The sequence below is a fragment of the Thamnophis sirtalis genome, unplaced genomic scaffold, assembly GCF_051295495.1.
Source record: "Thamnophis sirtalis isolate CommonGarterSnake01/CBP01778 unplaced genomic scaffold, rThaSir2_p1.2 scaffold_3, whole genome shotgun sequence".
NCBI lineage: Eukaryota > Metazoa > Chordata > Lepidosauria > Squamata > Natricidae > Thamnophis > Thamnophis sirtalis.
This window is the reverse complement of record NW_028261383.1, coordinates 112,709,657-112,732,388: the sequence shown is the minus strand read 5'-3', so window position 1 is coordinate 112,732,388 and position 22,732 is coordinate 112,709,657. Positions and strand designations below refer to the sequence as shown.

Sequence of the window (22,732 nt, the reverse complement as noted above, 5' to 3'; positions counted from 1 at the left end):
AATTTCATTTCTGGAAAATGCCCCATAACTGCAAATTCAAAAAATAAATAAATTTTAGGATCTGTCATGAAAATCTTAAAGAAGGAAGGTATGCACGGAACTTCAGTCATAAAAGCAGTTGTACCAAATTCCAAGTTTTTGAATTTGGCAATTGCCATCTGAGAAAAAAAGCTTTTTAGTCTTAATAGCTAGTGGGTACACCACTGCATCTTTAATTCTGTTTATTCATTTGTTTTCTAAAACCTGAATGAGAGCTCAAAGTGTCTGTACCTCACTTGGTCATATTGTAATAGTTGCTTGCTCTCAATTAAATGGCTGGGATTCCTGAAACTGTATGTGGCATGTAAGAAGAGATAAGATTGGTCTTTGTTATCTCAGCATTTTGAAAACCCAAGTAAGGCAATCCTAATTTTTTTAAAAGTTCATTTGTAGTTTTAAATGGTGTTTTAATGTACAGATAGTCCTTGAGCTACAACAGTTAGTTTAGTGACCGTTCAAAGTTACAAGGCACTGAAAAAGTGACATGATCATTTTTCACACTTATGACCATTGCACTAATCCCCATGGTTATGTGATAAAAATTCAGCTGCTTGGCAAATGACTTTTGTTTGTAACAGTTGCAGTATCCCGGGGTCATATGATCACCTTTTGCAACCTTCTGATAAGCAAAGTCAAGGGGGAAGCCCAATTCACTTAACAATCAGGTTACTAATTTATTAACTTCATGATTCACTTAACAACTGTGGCAAGAAAGGTCATAAAATGGGGCAAAACTCACATTTAACAAATGTCTTGTGTAGCAACAAAAACGGGCTCAATTGTGATTGTAAGTCAAGGACTACCTGTACTTTGGTTTATTTATCATCTTGGTGACATCTCGGGGAAGTTTCTAGTAAAGAAATGCTGATACTTCTCCAATATTAGGACATTACATTGGAGCTGCAAAAATCCAAAGAGTTAATGTTTTCTGTAGCTTTTTCCTGCCATCTAATGGTCATCCATATTTTTGCAACACATATAATTCAGCCCATTAATTATTATGCTGATAGGCTATAGATGAGCAATTATAATCTAAAACAGCTGATACAGTAGCTTTTTTAATTATTTGGATTGGATTTGGGGCTCTTAGAGTAGTATGGATTTAATAGGTAAGTCTTTATCATGTGTTCAGCCAGCCATTGATCAATCGATCATTTCTGATCCAGAGTATAATAGCTGTGTCCTGGAGAGAAGTGTGTATGCTATTTTCTACAGTCCTGGAAACAATGACTCCTTACAAGTCAGACTTGTTAAAAGAGGCTCCTTCTGGTCTAATAAATGAATCTAGTATTCATCAATATGCCACTCAAAGGAGTGAGAGAGAGACTTGTTAAAAAGGGACTCTTGCTTCCCATTGAAGCCTCCTCAATTTATATTATTCAACCATTGAGGTCTCCAAGCATCTTTCTTCCTTTTCATCATTGTTTCTTCCGCTCTGCTTTCTTACAGTGAAGGAGTTTCTTGTAAAAGCCAAAGAAGAATTCCTTAAGAAATGGGAGAATCCGTCACAGGTATGATGATACCCTTGCATTTCTCATAGCCAATTCTTCTTTTTTCTTAGGAATAATGAAATGAAAAATTTTCTTTAAATGGGTCTTTAAGGAATGACCCATTGTCATTCTTTAAAATGACAACGGGTGTGTAAAGGGAACCATAAATTGGACTGAAACTGCATTTAAACAAGTTTGTCAAGAATTCTAATGTTGTCTTGTAAAATGCTGGCACACCTAAAAACCAGTGCCATGATGGAGATGTGCAGTTTGATGAAGAGTTACTCATGTTCTTTCAGATATTTTGAATCTTTGCATTATCTTTATGAGAGCTTCATATGGGTCCAACGGATACACAAAGAAACAAAACCCACCAAAGTTTGGAAATTGTTTCATTTATTTCATAACAGAATCATCCAACATGTAATATTGTCAACATGAAAATATAACCATCCTACCCCCATCAGTTAGTTCAGCTGAAAGCATACCAGTATGTATTTCAAGTTGCTGGTGGTTACCTATTTTAAAAAACCCTTCCTGGCTTGGGGCCAGGCTACTTACCGGCACATCTCTCTCCACTGGGGCCTATGGATCCTGTTAGATTTAGCAAGAGAGGCATATTCTGGGTTCCATCCATGAGAAAATGCCATCTGTTGGGACCCAGAAGAAATGCTTTGGGATTCATTCCTTGGAATATCACCCACTCAGAAATAATCCTCCTGGCCTTTCACAAGTCACTAAAAACACAGTTTTGTTATTAACCCTGGGGCCCTGATAAATATAGGTAAGCCTGTTTTGTGGTTATGCTGAGTGTTTAGGAGTGAGCCTGTTGTCTGGTTAGTCTGAGAGTTCTTGGCTGCTGTTTTATGCTATTTTGGTTATTATTTATTCCCACTGTTTTTATTCTGCTTTAATTGTTAGCTGTCCAGAATTGTGTATAAGAGATGGGTGATAGTATACATTTCCTAAATAAATAAATGCCTATATGGGACTGAGTACTACATTAAATAATTGAGGCTATTTGGGGGCAGCTCTGTCCAATATAAATCTGACAAACCTTGACTCCCATCACCCTATGAAGTTTTCACTACACAGATTTTAGAAATGCATAATAATATGCTCACAAATTCAAAATCGAAAATTCTCTGTAAAATGTAGTTATTTATTTATCCAACCAGTTTGGAAGAAGTTACAAAACCATTTTCAAACTCTGAAGTTTCACAAATTCACAGAAGGAATCATAGTCTTGAAGACTAGATTTGAGATAATAGCTAAATCTTACCAAGAGTTGAGTGCAAAATAAAGTCAGCAAGGTCATAAAAATGCCTAGAAGAACATTAAGGGGTTTAGAAGCTTCTCTCACTTGTCTAAAATTAGAGTTCATGGTTTCACCAGCAGAAAAGCACTAAGTACAAATGGGAATGTGACATAGCAGAAGCCATTGATCACTAAGAAGAACATCAGTTATTGCTTTAGTTTTGCCCCAAAAATCATTTGAATAACTATCCACACTTAATGGAGGAATGTTCTACGCACAAATGAGTCAAAAGTGAGACTTTTTGGGCTATTTAAGTGCTAGTAAGTATGGTGGTTACTATGCATTGCATTCATAATTATCTCATAACTCGCATGCCAACTGTCAGACCTAGAGTGGTAGAGTGGTTTGCAATATGCTGTTGTTCCAGGACTAGGACAAATTGCCACCAGGAAGGAAGGAAGGATTCGGTTTCTATTTGAAAATTCCACATGAGAATAGAAGCCCTCTGTCTGAAAAATGAAATACAAATGGATCAGGAAGACTGTAATCCTACATACTTGCAAAGCAAGTATGCAAGTTAATGGATTGAAGGAGAACAAATTCAGTTTTAGAATGGTCAAAAAAAATACCCTAAATCTCATCGAACTGTTGTGACAACATTAAAATAAACATTTTATGCTAGAAAATCCTCTAATGTTGTTGAATAGAAGCAATTTGCTATGAAGAAATAAGCCCAGGAATGGGATACCCTTAATGACCAATTACAAGAAACATTTGAATGCAGTTATGGAAATTAAAGATATTGTTACACAGTTATTGAATGTAGGACATTGATTATTTTTTCATACTGGTACTTAGCATGTTCTCCTAGGCGCTGCTTGGAGTGTCCAAACATGGGTTAACTTCAGCATGCTGCCCAAGGACTGAGTTCAAATCTTTGTGTAGCCACGCCTCCTGTTCCCCACAGACGCTCAGTTTTAAAAACTTAGTCGCCCTAAAAGGATGCAGTTGGAGAGTTCCAGTCCTTGAACAGCAAATTGGACTCTCCAAGTAGTTAGTGTAGCCTTTTTTCTTATTTTTGTGTTTATCATATAGTGTTAGGATTCTTTAAAAATTCACTGGATAAAGATTCACGGCTAATTAAAGCGTAGAACAGGTGCTTGGAACGCAGCTGATTTCCATGACCACTGCGGTTGAGGCACAACAGGGAGGCTCGTCAGCGGCTGCTGGCGAGCTCTGAGGGCAGATAGGCAGGTAGGGACCCCTCTGAGTTCGCTGCCGGCGCTTAAAATTTAGAATGGAGGCTCTACTGAGCTCTCCGAACTTCCGGCAGCTCCCCGGTGCGCTCCGTAGCTTGCAGTGGTCATTTTGGACAGAAAAAAAGCAGCGCACATTATTTTCAAGCCGTTTGCTTTGCTGCAACCTGGTTTCCACAGCAGATCGCCGCCTGGAGGGCTTCTTAATTTGGGATCTCGCTCTGGGTCTCCAGGCAGGTCTGCCCCTCCCCAGGAAGACTATTGAAAGCGGCTGCAAGGAGTTTGGCTTCCTCGGGCCCTTCCTTGCTTTACCACTGCGCAGATCTGCAGTGCCTTGGGACTTCCATTTTGGCGCCAAAATATTGCTGACTGTTACTGATCCCGGCAAGGCCCTGTTTTTCTCAGAACTTGGACTGAATTAAAGGGGCATACTTCCAGAACTATTTCATTACTGGGATTTTCACATCTATAGCTCTGACTGAGAAAGAAGTGTACCATGGCCGGCAAGAACATCTCTGAAGCCAGGGATTAAACTGAACCTCCTGCTAACAAACGCGGCAGGCCCAACCCTGCTGCTAAGGGGGATAGTGCAGGCTGCTCTGCAAAAGGGAAACAGCCCCAAGCCAAGAAAGTCTCTAAAGCTGCAGAAAGGTTGGCTGAAAGGAGACAGAAGGCCCTAAAGAAACAGTTTCAAAAGGCAGTTAGTGCCCAGGCACAAACTGTGCAAGCCAGGGAACCACCTCCACCACCAGTTTCTACAGACATTCCCTTGGTGGAGACTCCACGGGAGGGCTCCCCATCTCTGGCAGACAATGGGGATTTTGGATTCTCTCCTAACCCTTCCAGGGCTTCCCCCAGGTCTCTAATTTCCCCTCTGGAGGAGGTAGACATGGAAGAGGCCTGTTCTCTAATGGGGAAGAGGCTCCTCCCACTGGCCCTAATGCTGGGGAGGCTCCTGAGTTATCCCAAGCAATGTAGGTGGTGATTCAACGAGCAATATCACAGGGGATTGCTAGTGGCATCCAACAACTGGTTTTATCCTTGCCCCTCTTGAGCAAAGCCAATGCCAGAGGGCAGAACACTAGAGTTCGCCCTCAACCCTCCGGGGCCTCCCCTCCTCCTTCCTCAGCGATCATGGAGGAGGTCTTGAAGCTTCCGCAAGTGGATGATCCCATAGTGGCACTGACCTCCAACTCGGCCCTTCCAGCTGACCTACTGGAAGGTCTGAAAGCGGAAGACAAAAAGGTGGAGAAGGCCTGTCATAAAACTCACATGGCCACTGCATGGGCCATGAAGGCCTCCTCTTCCTACTTCAGCAGGGCAGCACTATTTTGGCTTTGCAAGCTGTTAGCCAACCTCCCTGCTGGGGATACTAGGTCACGCCAAGACGTGAACAAGATCATTGCAGCAGTCGAGTACTCGGCCGATGCTTCACTTAACGCAACAAATTTTCATCAAGGGATATGGCTTCAAATGTGACCACCCGCTGCTTGCTGTAGCTATGCCACTGGCAAGCAGACATGAAGGCTAAGTGGAAGTTGGCCTCGGCACCCTTCAAGGGTGGCAAGCTATTTGGGGAGGCCTTGGACTCTGTCCTGATTGAGTCCAAGGACAAATGGAAGATTTTACCAGCGGTCACCAAGAAACCGGACTGCAAAGGTCGGCCCTATTTTTGTAGGCAGTCCTTTCGGAACAATGATTCCCCTTCCACCTCGGGGAGCTTTGGCAGGTCCTATTCCCAATTACAGGACCGCACCCATGATAGGGCATCCTTCAGGGACGGACCCAGGCAGCAGGGGAACTGCAGGTCCTTTTGAGGGGGATTCTCCAACCGCTCCTTTTGCAGATCCAAGTGACCATCACTGGTCGGCTACAGCTTTATGCCGACCAGTGGGAGGAGACAACGACAGACGCTTGGCTATTGAACACCATTCATCACAGTCTCACCTTAGACTTCCTATCCCTTCCTCCTCGGTCCTTCATTCGTTGCCCCATCCCAAAGTCACCCCACAAGCGACAAATGATGCAGGCAGAGATCCAGCATCTACTGGACATAGCAGCCATAGAGCAGGTGCCCCAGGGTCAGGAAGGCAGGGGATTCTACTCAATCCTCTTTCTGGTTCCCAAAGCTTCGAGAGGGGTGAGAGCCATTCTGGACCTCAAGAAACTCAACATCCACATAGCGTACAAGCGCTTCAAGATGCAGTCCCTCCAGACCATCTTGGGTTGCATCAGGCAGGGCGACTTCCTGACTTCAGTCGACCTGAAGGAAGCATACCTGCATGTTCCCATTCATCCAGCGCATCGCAAGTTCCTGAGGTTCCAGTTTGCAAACCAACATTATCAATACAAGGCTCTCCCCTTCGGCCTGTCATCGGCCCCCAGAACTTTCACCAAGCTCCTGGCTGCTGTCACTGCACACCTCAGGACTCGTCCGGTGAGGATCATCTGCTACCTGGAAGACATCCTGTTAATGTCTGCGTCCAGGCAGGGTGTGGGAGGATCTCGATGTCACCGTCCACACACTACAGCAACACTGGTTCTCAGTCAATCTGGAGAAGAGCCATTTGGAACCTACCTCCAGGATTCAACACCTGGGCACTGTGATCAACTCCAGGATCTTCCTCACGCAGGAGCGAAGGGACAGCATCACATCCCTAGTACGTCAGGTCAGGAAATCCAGGTCAGCACCTCTAGTGACTCTGTCTCGGCTGCTGGGGAAGCTGATCTCGTGTATCACTGTTGTTCCATGGGCGCAGCTGCACGCACGGAAACTTCAGTGGTTCCTTCTCCCCATACAGCGACGCAAGGCCAGCAACTCCAAGAGGATGGTCACCGTTCCCCCAAGAGTGGTTTGGTCGTTCGGGTGGTGGCAATCCCCAGCACTAGCGAGGGGATCCCTCTTCAAGGAACCAGAGCGCCTGGTCATAACAACAGACGCCAGCTTACACGGCTGGGGCACTCACCTACAGACTCATGTGACACAGACCAGGTGGTCGCAGTCGGAGCTCGCCCACAACATAAACTGGCTGGACCTCAGAGCCGCCAGACTTGCCCTGCGCCACTTCCGTCGATTCATCGAGGGCCGTCATGTCCTCATTCTGACGGACAACAACGCCACCAAGGCTTACATCAATAATCAGGGTGACACTCGATTGATGGCCCTGATGTCAGAGGCAGAAGCGTTGGGGTGTTGGGCAGAACGCCACCTCGAGTCCTTGAGGGTGGACCACATCTCCGGGGAGAACAAGGTGACGGCGGACTGGCTGAGCAGAACGACCATCAGCAACTCGGAGTGGCAGCTTCATCCATCTCTGTTCCACCAGCTGACGTAGAGGTTCAGTCTCCCAGTTCTGCCAGTCCCGAGAATGCTCAGCTCCCCCGGTTTATTTCAAGGTTCCACTGCCCCGACACGGAAGGGATGGATGCTCTTCGGTGCCGCTGGCCCCGGGACTGCTATACGCATTTCCGCCCCTCCCACTGATACCCCAGGTGATCAGGAAGATCCTACTGGAGGGGGCCAAGGTACTGCTCGTAGCTCTGCACTGGCGACGGAGGTCCTGGTTCGCCGACCTTGTCAGTCTGTCAGTGACTGAGCATTGGCGCATTCCTCAGGAGCAGATTTCCCTCTACTATGGGGCCATTGCTCACCCGGACCCTTGATGGCTTCAATTGCCTGTGTGGCATTTGAGGGGGAGCTCCTGAGGCAGAACAACTTCTCTGACAGAGTCATCCATGCTATCCAGGCATCCAGGAGACCTTCCACTGTGCCGATCTATGACAGAACATGGACCAATTTCTCTTCTTGGTGTCACTCCCATCAAATCATCGCCACGGCTGCGACAATTCCACAAATCCTGGATTTTCTACAGGACAGCTTAGACAAGGGTCTTGCTCCCAACACACTTTGGAGACAGATTGCAGCCCTGGCCACCATCTTGTCCAGAGACGATTCTCAACTGCTCAGCAAACACCCAAGGGTTCGCAGCTTCCTGAAGGGGGCTACCAACTTACGCCCCCGACGGTGCACTGTTACCTGACTTGGGACTTTTCTATAGTCTTGCAGACCCTAACATCACCGCCAATCGAACCTATTCGCTCAGCTAGTCTACGACATTTGTCGCTCAAAACTGCCTTCCTCATAGCCATTACTTCGGCGCGCAGAATGTCAGAGCTGTTAGGGAGGACCTTTGAATCATACATTCGGACAGGGTCATTCTGTGATTGGACCCAGCCTTTTTATCAAAAATTAACAGCTTATTCCACAGAACGCAGGAGGTGATATTCCCCGACTTTTGCCCGCACCCTAGCCATCCGAGGTGGTGCAGTGGTTAAATGCAGCACTGCAGGCTACTTCAGCTGACTGCAGTTCTGCAGTTCGGCTGTTCAAATCTCACCGGCTCAGGGTTGACTCAGCCTTCCATCCTTCCGAGGTGGGTAAAATGAGGACCCGGATTGTTGTTGGGGGCAATATGTTGACTCTGTAAACCACTTAGAGAGGGCTGAAAGCCCTATGAAGCGGTATATAAGTCTAACTGCTATTGCTATTGCTATCCCAGGGAGCGGGTCTGGCACAAGCTAGATGTGCGCTGCGTTGTGCGGGTATACAAAAAGAGGACAGCCTCCTTTCACAAGTCGGAATCGTTCTTTGTTTCATTCCAACCTACTTCAATGGGCAGGAAGGTGTCATCTTCCACCATAGGTCACTGGCTGCGCGCATGCATAAAGTTGGCCTACAAACAACAAGCCAGGCCTGTTCCTCCTTGTACAACAGCACACTCCACGAGGAGTGCCATGATGACGGCCACCTGGGCCACCCAAGCACTCATTGAGGAGATCTGTCAGGCGGCCACTTGGTCCTCGGCGTCTCCATTCATTCGAAACTACAGACTTTGCCTCGGCTGAGGCTTCATTTGGAAGGAGGGTCTTACAGCGGTCCTTGCGGCCCCTGTTAACCAGGACGTTCCTTCTTCCCAACCTAGGACCACATAGCTTGGGTATGTCTCATGTTTGGACACTCCAAGGAGCGCCTAGGAGAATGACCGTTGGCTTACCTGAATGGTCGTTCTCTAGGCGCTGCGGGAGTGTCCAACCCCGCCCTGGGGTTTTTTCTTGGATCAGTATAGGACCTTACACCATAAGACACGGACTTTTCTATACAGCAACCTTTGGATCGGATACCTTCGTTTTTAAAACTGAGCTTCTGTGGGGAACAGGAGCCGTGGCTACACAAAGATTTGAACTCAGTCCTTGGGCAGCAAACTGAAGTTAACTCATGCTTGGACACTCCCGCAGCGCCTAGAGAACGACCATTCAGGTAAGCCAACGGACATTTTCAGAAAATCTGAAAGGTGGCAAATAGTTTTTTACAAAATTAAAATTGTAGAGGTATGAAAACTTTTTGCTTTGACTCTTTAACTCTAGCCATTGTTGTTTTCAAAGAGCTCGTCTTTGAAAGTGCTCGTCAGAAACCTGTCCTCTGTCACTAGTACTTACCCCAGATGCAAATATTTTGATGATAATATGAATTAGAATTAGAGATTCGGGGGGGGGGGGGAGTTTAGGTTTCAATTTGTTTCAGATTTGCTATTTTTATGGAAATGAATTGAAAAACTTTATTTCAGTAATTAACCAATGCAGGAAATGATCTGAATATTGATTATAGCTGAAGCATGAGAGAGCAGACCATGGGGTATAAACTGAAAACATAAAGTTCAAAAGCAGGAAAACCAGCTTTGAATCAGTGTTAAATGTTCAATCTCACTACTATATAATTAGAAATTTACCCATGGTTCAGTTTCCTGCTCTTGTGATTTAAAGTTTATTTAGTGTTTTATATGTTAATAATCTTGAAATATATAACACCTTTTTTCTCTTTGAAGGACATTACTTTCCATAAATTTAGTTTGTGGAAGCTATCTGTCACTAAAGATCAGCAGTGTTTATCCGGATGGTTGTATGTACCAGGAGTGGACAAATGATACAAACTGTTCAAAAATATTCAGTCGCCCGCAGACCATGTTCTAAGTAGCAAAATGTAGTTCTCAACCTTAGTGTCTAAGATAGGCAGTATTTTTTTCTCTCTGTGTTCCACTATCTGCTTTATGCCTGGTTGCCTAACTAGCTCATTGGGGATTTATTACGCTGTTAGACTACAAACTTCAGGCTTTGGTGGTGTTATTTTACTATTTGATAGGTGGTGTTGGCTAGAGATAAAATATATATTAATCTACTCTTGGTGGATTAAGTTTGCTTTTACTGTATGTGCTACTAGCCTACTGAAAGGATTTATATCTTGTGCCCTCTAGTGGTGGAATCCTAACTCTTTCAAATCCTACATAAGATATTGATAATAGACGAAATTAATAGTTGAACGCTTGGCCCAAACATAGAAATGGAGGTTTTTGAAATTACCTATAATATAGCAAAGGAAGAGGGCTGTTAATCAGACAAAAGCTAATCATCCCACAACTTGAAGCTTTGTCTCTCCAAATGTAATAGCTATAGCCTGTTATATGAAGCCATTTCCCCCATTTTCTTTCTCCTTTTGCAGAACACATCCAGTTTGGATCATTTCGACCGGCTCAAGACCCTGGGTACAGGCTCTTTCGGGAGGGTGATGCTTGTGAAGCACAAGGACTCTGGAAATTATTTTGCCATGAAAATCCTTGATAAGCAGAAAGTAAGTCTGGACATGTTGATGATCTTTGGTTTGCAAATAAAGTTTAAAGAGGAAGTTGTATCTGACTTGATCTCCTTTCTGTATTGTAGGTTGTTAAACTGAAGCAGATTGAGCACACCCTCAATGAAAAACGCATTCTTCAGGCTGTGAACTTTCCATTCCTTGTCAGGCTAGAGTATTCTTTCAAGGTAGGTAATGTCAAGGAAAAGTCTTTCTCTCTCACCTGCTGGATTCCTAATTCTCTGAACTTCTGTTGCTCCAAAGTGGTCGGAAATTTTGGCTCCAAAGAAGAATTTTCCTTTCTAGAGATAATGAGCAAATGAACAGAGAGTATCTTCATATAGTGTCCTTTGCAATTAAAACACATACAAACACTTAGCTAAACTTTCTCATCATACATTTTCTGCATGTATTAGAAGGGAATGAATAGCTCTCAGTGTTGAAGTGCCAGTCCTGGAAATAGATCTGCCTCTGAAATGAATATGTAACATTCTGAATGTGTTTAAAATGTCTTAGTGACAATTTCATAGGGGGAGCCTAGAAAAAAATACTTTGAAATGATCAATATGAAACTGCCATAGTGAGCACATAGGTTTAGTATATGTAACACGAGATCATATGCTTTAAAGACTTGATCATTCCAAATGCTGGTGTCAAACTTGATCACGTCACGTGATGTATCGTGATGTTTTCTACCTTTGCAGAGCTGCGGTGGGTGTGGCCTCTGCGTGATGCATCCGGGCTGCCAGTTTGACAGACCTGCTCTAAGGGTTTCTGTTAGTTAACCCACCTGTCAGACCAGATTATAAAAAGCCATTAAGCTCAACCTATCTTTGCTATAAAGTGCAAAATGAATTTTAAAATCCTTCTGGTATTTTCCATGTTTATAACATAATACAAGCTAAGCTGTGTTGATATTGTGTCTGGGTTTTGCTAAAAAAACCTTGAGGTCCACCAGATGCAAAAGAATAGATCTAACATGAAAGACTTATGAGTCCAAGAATGTGTTCTGAGCACTGGAATAACAAGCGAATGGCCTTTCCACTCAAAAATCCTCTCTGGGTTAATAACTTCCTGTGTCCAAACTTTGTTTTATTCTAATAGTTTAATTTATGATTGAAGGAGAGTTGTTACTGTTGTTAAACATCTAGGAGCGACAAGTCATCTTTATTGGAAATTACCAAAAGGCTTACCAGAACATGCTGATCTACCTTCTGCCCAACCTTGACCTAAGATTATGAGCTTAATACTTGTCTGAAAACATGCCCAGTTGAGATCTGTGCTAGGTATTTCCCCAAGCATTGCAGTCCTTGACAATAAAATACCAGTGTTAATGACTCAATCTGCCTGAAACGTTGTACGTAGTTTATGCAGTATCAGAACTGTACAACTTGTAGAGTGGAAAGGGTAAATTGATAAATTAAACTCTAAAGGAATTATCATCCTGCCAATCTGTATTTTCCATAGCTAACAAAGTGCTGGAGGCGGTGAGAAAGCTTAGAGATGCTTGGGAGTGCATATTTTGGGGCAGTGGGTAATAGTGTATTTATTACTTTGTTAAAAGCACCCTCCAAGCTGCACAAATCTCCTTGGTGAGACACATGATGTGCAAACCTTGTATATTGTATAACATCTGTTGACTCTAGAGATAAGGATTGAAAGTTAATTCTAAACAATTGTTTATTTAGTAATTAGTCACTTTTAAATTTATGGCAGTGACTTCCTAACAGCAATATTTAGGACTGAAATCTTATGTTAAAACATATCTGCGCATATCTAATTTGTTCCATTGCGAGTGAGAATAATGTGTAGAACTGAAATAGAGGTGGTAATCAATGGGTTTTTATGTTACTTCTTAAGGTTGCAATAGCATTAAGGACATAGAATATAGGTAGTCTTCAACTTACAACCACAATTGACCAAAATTTCCATCCCTAAGCAAGATAAGTGAATTTTGCCCTATTTTACAAACTTTCTCGCCATGGTTGTTGAGTGAATCACTTCAGTTTTTAAGTTAGTAGTATGTTTATTAAGTGAATCTGGCTTCCCCATTGACTTTGCTTGTCAGAATGTTGCAAACATGACCTAGGGATTCCACAACTGTTATAAACAAAAGGCAGTTGCCAAACATCTAAATTTTGATCATGTGACCATGGGGATGCTTCATAAGTGTGAAAAATGGTCATAAGTCACTTTTCTAAGTGCCATTGAAATTTCAAATGGTCACTGAAGGAACAGTTGTAAGTTGAGGACTACCTGTAGTTATCAAGTCAAGATCTATTCTAGTCCCACATTCTCCTTTTTCATAATGACCTCCAGATATCGCTGGTGTGACATAGACAATTGAGAGTGACATATCCCTCTTCCTCCAATGTTCTCCTACAACTAGTATTTGATAGCCCATACTAGATTTGTGGTCTATTTATTTATTTGTGTTCCTGGTGGCCATGATCATGTCTTATAATATTTAATTCTACCGTTCAATTGATCAAAAAAAGTGTTTCGTTTGTCTGTTCTAGTCACTAAGTCAGCTTTGTTAGATTACTTCTGGCTCTAGCGTTTTGAGAATATGAGGAAAAGAAAGCCTGTCTGCTTTGTCCATGCCATGCCTGATTTTATGTAGTCTAATATAGTTGTTTTCTTTTCAATTGATTCTAGCCTTTGAAGGGAAGATATTTAAATTCTCTGATCATTTTGTTATCCTCATTTGTATTTATTCCAACTCTTATATCACTTTTTTAAACATAGCAGTTGTAATTGTAAAGTATAATATTACTATTTTTATTAAATTTATATGCTGCTTGACTCCTAGCAATATCCCAATAGTTGATAATTTTATTTTCAGTCTCATTTCTAATGATTCCTAGTAGAAAATTTGCATTTTTCACAGCTGCCACAGACTTGGCTGACCTTCATTTATCTGCAACCTCTAGAGTCTTTTTGTTTTTTGTTAGTTGCATGAAGCTCAGACCCAATTTCTGTATAAGAAAATTTGCTGGGTTTGGGGGTAATGTCTGCTTTTAAATACAATCTGCTGTCAAGCCAGAATTTACATTTGTGCACATATGTGATATAAATGAATAAGGATGAAGAGCACATATGTGATATAAATGAATAAGGATGAAGAGCAGGGCTGCTGTGAAGAGTATTCTAAGCATCCAATGGGTGAAGTTGCTTGCTCTAAGTTGAATTCTAGTAGTACAGTTCTTATGGAGTTGACTATGCCATGATCTGACTGTGTGATTTGGGAAGAGATTGAGCCCGTTGGTCCCAAGAAAGTGGACAGAATCCTCGGGACTGTAAGCTTGGCCACCTATGTATTAACATCTGTGTCATTCCTAGGTGGCCATGGCTGCTTGAAGGTGATGTGTTGTTATCCAGCTGCTGGTTTGCATCCATGGGATGAAGTAGATGGTGGTTCATGTGCCATTAAAGAGGCAGTTGCCTGCCGCCTTCTCAAGAATCAATCATTGGGCCCAGTGATACTTTCATCTTGTTTCCAATTTTCCCTTTTTAGGCAAGGTTGTAGAGAAGATAGTTAGGCTGCAACTTCAGAGAATTTTGGATAATACAGATTCAGGTCCTGTTTCAAGTCTGAGTTTAATACAGAGATGGCATTGATCAAACTTGTAAATAACTTCTGGAGGGATGGGGATAGTGCAGTCATTCTGACCTTCCTTAATCTCTTAGAAGCTTTGGATACCATCTGTCATGATATCCTTTTAGACAGACTTAAGTTACTGTGATCTTCCTTCTTTCCCCAAGATTGATTCTAGTGCCCTAGTCTCCTGTTCTGTGGAGTCTTGCTCCTATTTAACATCTACATTAATTTACTGGCCAAAATCATCTGCTGGCATGGAATAAGATCACCATATCCGTATGCTGATCATACTCGGTTATTCATCTCTACCTCTGGTCAACAAGTGATGCTATCAAGGTTTGACTCAGTATGAGAAGTTACAGTGGTCTGGATAGGAAGAAACAGGCTTTGGTTTAACTCCAATTATATTCAGTGGCTAGCCGTTTTATGCAGATTTTCCATCTTTCATTATGGGTGGCGTAGAATTCCCCCAGGCAGAAGTGATGTGCAGTTTAAGAACTCTCATTTTCTCCTGGAAGAGCAAGTGGAATCTGTGGACAGGAGAATCTTTGTGAATTTTATTTTATGACTCAGATGTGCTAATTCCTGGATTGGGATACCTCCCAATCCAGGAATCAGCACAACTGAGGCATAATATAACTTTAGTCCCTCATGGCTTGGAGTACTGTAATATACTCTACATGGGGCTGTTCTTGAACTGAATTTGGAAGCTGCAACTGGTTCATATTTTGGATAGCGAGTAATTACAGACTGGACATGTCCCAATGTATCCATATTACACTACCATATGCAAGCTACATTGGGCTCCAGAGGCTTCTGGGACAATTCAAAGTACTGGTTATATTACTCTGAAAGCTCTTCATGGCACAAGATATTTGTGGACTACCTATCTGTTATTAGTTATGTTCAACCCACCAGATCCAACAAAATTGACATGCTCTGGATGCCTTCCATCAAGCAATGGCAACTACCGTATATACTCAAGTATAAGCCGAGTTTTTCAGCCCACTTTTTGGGCTGAAAAAAGCCGCCTCGGCTTATACTCGAGTCAGTGAAAAATTTGCCCGAAATGGAGGAGAAAAAGGGGCGGGGCCATGCCGCTGGGTGACGCTCGTGAATGGCCCGGCGCCCCTGTGAGTTTCCCCTCCCTCTGTGTCAGTTTGCCGCGCAGCGCGCACCGCACCATCCCCCCTCCTCACGTTCTAATGTAATGCAGGGCTGTCTTACGATTCCCCTTCCTCCCCCTCCTGCCGCTCTGCAACGATGTCCCACCTCCTCCTTGTTATGGCAAGCAGCCACATAGCGATGTCCCACCTCCTCTGGTACAGTGATCCAATGATAGGAATCACTGTGCCGTGTGTCATAGGAGGCAGGACATCGCTCCCGCGGCTGCACGGGACATCATTACCGGTAGCTGCTGCATTTCCCACCCTAGGCTTATACTCGAGTCAATAACTTTTCCAGTTTTTTGTGGTAAAATTAGGTGCCTCGGCTTATATTCGGGTCGGCCTATACTCGAGTATATACGGTAATGAAATCCAGGAAGAATGCTTTATCTGATATGGTACCTGCCCTATGGAACAGCATGTCTCCCCCTTCCCACCCCAACTCCCAAAATTGGATAGACCTATTGGCTTTTATAAAGGTTATGGAAAAACTGTACATGATGGACCAGTGTTGAATGAATCCATCTCTTAAGGCCCTGTAGTATATTGATTGGTGTCCTCTGGCAATTTTTTTCTGTTTCCCCCATGCATTTTTATTATTGTTTTTAAGTTGTTTGTAAGTTGCCCAGTTGTTGAATTGTATGGCTATATAAATAAAATAAACAAAGAAATGTTTTTTGTGGTTGTGTGTGTGTGTGTATTTCAGGTTTTAAAGTATAGACATTGCTGGTGGGGAAGGAACAATGCACTTATGCACATCAATTCCCTTTGTGTATAAAAGGAATAGATGGAAATAAGTAAAGTAAAATTAAATTAGTATAAAGATTGGAGAAAAGTAAACAATGCAAAATGTTCCACTTTTGGAACAATTTGCTATTCCAACAGCAAAATGAAGGTTGGAGTATTCTGTAAACTAACATGGAGTGTTTCTGGTAAAATTGGATCGATCTAGTTCATGAATTGGAACATTTGTAAGATTGAATTGTTTGTCATATCTCTGGTAAATTAGCCATGACAAAAGAGGTAAAACATTGATATTGAATTCTAAGCAGTAAAATCTTCTCTGTAGCCAGCTCAGATCCATAGGCATTGTAAAAATAATGGAGTGGGGATTCCTTTGCAATTATAAAGCAAGATACTTGGATTAATTTCTTGCACCAGTTTGCAAGATAACTAATTCTGTTTACAAGAAAATCTTCCTTCCTTCCTCTTTCTGCACATTACTGCATTACTTTAGAAAGGCAGTTGTCTTTTTGTAATGATTAGTTGTGTACCTGGAATCATCAGAGGTGAAGGGGAGAACAAAGTGCTGCTTGTTATTATTACTCTTAGTTTATTTCTGCATTCAATTACAGGATAATTCAAATCTGTACATGGTGATGGAATACGTCCCAGGTGGTGAGATGTTCTCCCACCTACGACGGATTGGCAGGTTCAGGTAGGTGTGTTCCCTCATCACTGCAAGGATGCGATTATGTTAGTGGGAATAGAGGAACTGGTATTGTAGTTCTTATATTTGATTCCCAGGTTTTAAAGGAAGGAGCAAACCCAATAATCATTTTTCCAGTTTCTTTCATTTTCTACTTAAGTACAGTATATCTAGGGAAAATCCATACATTTTTTTCCATACCCTGTCCTGTTAATCTCTGATACAGAGTTATGCATTTTGAGATAAAGTCAAAAGATAGGATGGAAACTGTTTTATGGCTAGATAGCCAAGCCTGGTAGGGTCACTGGAGCTTAACACTTTTCATCAAATGACTATTGATTGATTTGGGCACAACATTGGCAAAATCAGAGTAAGAAAAAAGCTTCAGTACAGGTTTAGTCTAGAATTGCTCTTGTAAGACAGTTGATAGAAAAGTTAAGTTGAAAAGTTGAAAAAGGAGAAAGAAACATCTGGCTCCTTGCTAGTGCCCAGTGAACAGTGTAAAATGAAAGCCTAATTGACATTGTTTGGAAATCGGTAGTAAAAATGTTTTTCTCTGTTTTCCTGTTGTTGTTTTTTACAGTGAACCTCATGCCCGGTTCTATGCCGCTCAGATTGTGTTGACTTTTGAGTACCTGCACTCATTAGATCTTATCTACCGAGACTTGAAGCCTGAAAATCTCCTCATTGACCAGCAGGGATATATTGAGGTAGCACTATTTCTAGCAATTTCATACTCATATTCAGCACTCTTAAGAATCGCTATCCATGTCAGTAGTCTGGCACAGTGAACATTATGTGCAAATCTGACCACTAGATTATATTAATGGGCTATGACTGAACATGACTAGCCATGTGCGAGCAGGCGGCAGTATAAATTTTTAAAATTAAAATAAATAAATAATAAAATAAACTGTCTCCGCATATGTGAACTAAGCTCCTGCATCTGACTATTTGGGGTTTTAGGTAGTGTGCTTGCTTAATAACATCACAGTGGAAGGGGTTGATCAATTAAACACAGATCCCACCTTGCCCCCATCCTGCTGCCACCCTCCCCATCTTTTAATTGGGCTGCTCTATGTGCTTTATTTTATATGTATTTTACTTATGCTTTTATATTTATAGAGTTTTATTTTTTTTATGATTGTAAGCCATCCCGAGGTACCCTGAGGTAACTCAGGGTATTGGGCAACCAATAAATTTTCTTTAAAAATAAATAAATAACTCCAATTGGGATAAGTAACCTTATTGCTAAGTGAAGGGGTTTCTAAGTGGGAAATCGTGTGCCTGAAAGAGTCCTTTCTTGCTGGAAAGAGACAGGACTTATACCCAAAAGTTTTACATTTTTTGGTTTGGTTTGCCTCCAAACCATCCCCTGTCCTTTGGGATGCTCAAGTGCCTGCTTATTGTCTTGTATGCATTGAAAGGAATGCAGTCATGCCACAGCCTGGGACTGGCAACTGTGGGCAGGCTAGAGTACTCTCTTTAATTTTCTCCTTCTCTCCAACCTCCTTGTTTGATGAAGGGGATGGGGAGGAAAAAAAGCAAGTGATTTCTGTAGGCAATGTCTCCTTTGCCTAATCTTTTCCTGTTGTTTGATAGCAAGATTGCAAGAAAGTAAACTGTTTGCTCTTCTACACATCAACAGCAATGTGACCACACTAGAAACAGGGAAGGATCAGGCTAAGGACATATTACTACAAAAATCACTTGCTCTTTTTCTCCTACCACCACGTCACAGAGCAGAATCGCTTCCTTTCTTCAAAACCCTTTCTCTCCAAACAAGCAAGGGGGAAAGAGAAAAAAAACATCATAAGTCAGGCACAGGACATGCAGTGATTGTAATGGTGATCATGTGATTGTGGGAAGGAAAAGTAGTGGCAGATCCACAGAAGGTATTCAGCCAGTTCGAACCAGTTGTCCCAAACCGGTAGTGGAAATCACAGGTGGGCCTGTCCACCCACCCTGGCTCTATGCCGTCCTATTTATCTATGCATGTTTTCAAGCTAAAGTGCATGTACAGAAGGCTGAGCGCATGCATGGACAGGGCGAGGGCGAGTATAGCGAGTTCTCATATTTGCGAACCAGTAGGGAAAGTCAGTGAATTCCTGCGCAGAACCTGGGGGCAGAGTCAAAAGAGGAATCAGCCTAGAATCTATGTAGCCACAATGGACTAAGTCCAACTTCTCTTGAATTCTGCCTACCCTTATCTAGCACCTAAATAGTGCTAGTTAATTGAGTAGATTACTATACCTAGGCATGAGTAGTAATAAATCAGTTTAATTGGAACTTCACATGTGGTCCTGGTCTTTCCAGCTGACAGAGACAACTATAAAAGTTTAAATGGACTGTAAAGTTATTTTTTCACAATTGTCGTCACACCAAGCAGTCTCTCAATAGTCAGTAAGCAGGAACTACTGTATAAGTAAATGAATATTACTATACATAAGCAATTTTGTATGAATGTTATAGAATTGCTGGCAAAAAACAGATACATGTCCTCCAATTATTTGTATTTGATTAGTAGAAATATATCAGTCCAACAACAGTCCGTCTAATTAAATGTACTCTGAATAATACTGTACAGCATTTTTCTTATCTTGGAAAATACTGCAAATCTTGGTATTGTTTTTAAGAGATCTTTGCAAAACAAATCTTCTTAATCTAGCTATTCTGGCCTTAAATATTCCCTTTACCTAGGTTGGATTTGTGTTTAACATGCATTTCCATCACCTTTATTGTTGACAATTCTCATTTTAAAAATTGACCTTCAGGTCACAGATTTTGGCTTTGCCAAACGAGTGAAAGGCCGAACATGGACCCTTTGCGGGACTCCAGAATATTTGGCTCCTGAAATCATTTTGAGTAAGGTGAGTGATCTGCATTCTCCATGGACAGTATGTTGTGGTTCTATGTCTGGTCAAATTGGGGGATATTCCACTTCTTCTAGTTGTGATCTGAGTTTTTATTTCTGTTGCAGGGTTATAACAAAGCAGTGGATTGGTGGGCTCTTGGTGTCCTCATCTACGAGATGGCAGCTGGCTATCCTCCATTCTTTGCAGACCAGCCCATTCAGATTTATGAGAAAATTGTCTCTGGGAAGGTAATATTTCAGCAGATGCCTTATTTGCTGCATGCAAGATATTACACCTGCCTGCTGTACATTATTGATCTTTTTTTTATAGAATACAAATTCAGACTTTACCTTGAGTACACATTAAATAATTTTAAAAAACATGTATACAGGTAATTCTCCCTCTGGAATGAGCTGCCCCCGGAGCTTCCCGACCTCCGGTCCTTCCGACGTGCCCTAAAAAGTTGGCTTTTCCAGCAAGCCGGCCTGGCCTGAATAGAATAAAATATAGGATTAATTTGGTTGTTAATTTTAATTTAATTTAATTTTAATTTGATTTTTAAATTTTTATTGTAAATATCAATTGGGTTTTTTTTTTGGATACTTTATTTAATGTCCCTTTTAATTTTTGTAATATGTGTTTTCTTTTATGTTGTACGCCAACCTGAGTCCTTGGGAGAAGGGTGGCATATAAATCAAATAAACCTAAACCTAATCTAACCTCGGGTTATGAGCGTTCACTTAGTGATCGTTCAAAGTTATGCAATAAGCAACCCCTAGCGTCTATGAATAAATCTCCAAATATGAATCTTGCAGCACCACGGCAGTTGTTCTTGCCCTTATGATTGCCCTTGTGAACAATCACATTCATTCTACACATTGCCAGGCAGAATGTAGGTTCGGAGGGGCAGATTTGCCACTGTGACACTCTGTTTGGGCTCCGCAGACCTCCCCCAGCACATTGCAGACCTAAATGGAGCTCTGGAAGGGTGGATCCGTCTCTCTGACACTCCATTTGGACCTCCACAGGACTCCCCCAGCACATTGCAGGCCAAAATAAAGCTCCATTCGGGCCTCCGCAGGCCTCCCCTGGCATATTGCAAGTCAAATTAGGGCTCCAGAAGGACGAATCTGTCCCTTCGATGCTCCACTCAGGCCTTCGCAGGCCTCCCCTGGCACATTGCAGGCTGAAATGGAGCTCTGGAGGGGAAGATTTACCCTTCCAATGCTCCGTTTCGGCCTGCAACATCCTGGGGGAGAACTCTGGAGGCCCGAATGGAGCATCAGAAGGGCGCACATGGCTGAGAGGCTGGAAATGAGACTGCTTGCTAGATCTTTGCACAGTAAGTGATCCGGCACGACAGGTTGGGTACAGGGGAAAGCAATTGTGGGGAGCATGAGGTATTTCAGTGGGTCGGGGAAGCCTTGGGTGGTCTTAGGTAGGTAGCCTGTTCCATCACTAGGCCCCCAATGGCCTTCCCCACCCTGAAATACCTCATGTGCACTTAATGAGCGTCACATTTGATTAGCAAATGTGTGGGCGAAATGAGGGAATGATCCTGTTCAAGGTACAAGATTCACTCCCACAAATCCTCGGGTTACGAATGGAATGGCCTGGCGCCATTACACTCATAACTCAAGGACTACCTGTAATACTCACTAAAACTTGGATATAACTTTACTCTGCCAAGTAAATGCTAGAGTAATTGTAGTTCTGTAGATTGCAAGTGGGCACCTTTAAATTATTCTTTTGACAACATTTTGAACTTACCTTTTTGCCATTACTCAGAGTTTTCACTGTAGTAACAAAATCTATGGAAATTTTCATGGCTCCTCTTTTTCTGCATAATGTTTAAGAGAATAAAAAAAGGGTAGTCTTACTGTACTGTAACCATGAAGGTGTGAGTTTTCAGGATCTCATTTGAGAAGGAATAAATAGAAAAGAAACTCCAAATCCAGGCAAAAATCTATACTCCCAACAAAATTCATAAGCTAATTTTTCATTCATCTGCCTCTTTTTTGTCTTCTCTCTCCTTTACTACTTTCCTGAAAAAGTTTCAAGAGGTCCTGCTTATGCACATTGTTCTAAAAAAAATCCTCTGATACCACCTGCTGTATGAGGCAGAATATATGCAAAAAGTTAAACTGTTTCAACCTTTCCATACAAATCTTACTATAAGGAAACTTACCTTTATTAATAAACAATCAAGGATAATATTTTATTGCTTCATTTAGTATAGACCATTGTCTTGATTTGCTTTTGATTTGAAATTCATGCAGGTTTAACAAGTTCCTACAATGTCATTCAGCAAAGCAGTGTCCTAAATTTTAGCAATAGTTTCAATTGTTTTTCCCAATAACAACATTAACATTGTGGCTAGACATGTGATATTATTTTTAACTTGTTGGGTTAATATAAAATATATCAGAACTTTGTGCTGTACTTTTGAACTGAAACAGCTCAATTTAATTAGTGAAAGAGTTTCTTATTTATGTTAGAATCTCCTATCTGTCATCTCCTCTGAATTGCATTTTATAGTCCCAATTAAAAAAAATATTTTGGAGAAACTGCAGATGTGCAGTAGGTGGTGCATATGATGTAAAGCATTCTTATCTTTCAATAGCTTGTTTGTCAACATTCTCCTCTCATTTCTTGCCACAACCTGTCAGTTGAATTTTTGGTTAAGTTATTCTCTCAATTGGAAAAAAAACCTTTTTATTCTGCTCAGATACTTATGTTTGACACCTTAGTTTATTGCAGGGGCAAATTAAGTTAAATGAACCAAGTAACCAATTTCTGCAAGTATTTCTTAAAAATATTCCAGCTATATGCATTAGGCAAATACTTAATTTAATGACTTGTATACATTAGATTTGGCTTAAGACAGTTGCTTTCTAGCCTTGGTGCAACTCTTTCTCCATTAGGTTCTGTCCACTTGAAAAAGTGAAAAGATGTG

The 22,732-nt window shown here is 41.9% G+C and overlaps 1 protein-coding gene across 4 annotated transcripts in view; it reads left to right on the top strand.

Annotated features, from left to right (window-relative positions):
• The window catches only part of PRKACA (protein kinase cAMP-activated catalytic subunit alpha), a 77,387-nt gene that overhangs the window by 47,507 nt on the left and 7,148 nt on the right, over positions 1–22,732 (top strand). For all 4 annotated transcript variants that reach the window (XM_087709720.1, XM_087709721.1, XM_087709722.1 and 1 more), the window contains exons 2-8: positions 1,489–1,550; positions 10,597–10,725; positions 10,815–10,913; positions 16,848–16,930; positions 17,505–17,631; positions 19,696–19,791; positions 19,902–20,024. In XM_087709720.1, the coding sequence (XP_087565846.1) occupies positions 1,489–1,550; positions 10,597–10,725; positions 10,815–10,913; positions 16,848–16,930; positions 17,505–17,631; positions 19,696–19,791; positions 19,902–20,024 (719 nt within the window). The remainder of the gene's footprint in view (positions 1–1,488; positions 1,551–10,596; positions 10,726–10,814; positions 10,914–16,847; positions 16,931–17,504; positions 17,632–19,695; positions 19,792–19,901; positions 20,025–22,732) is intronic.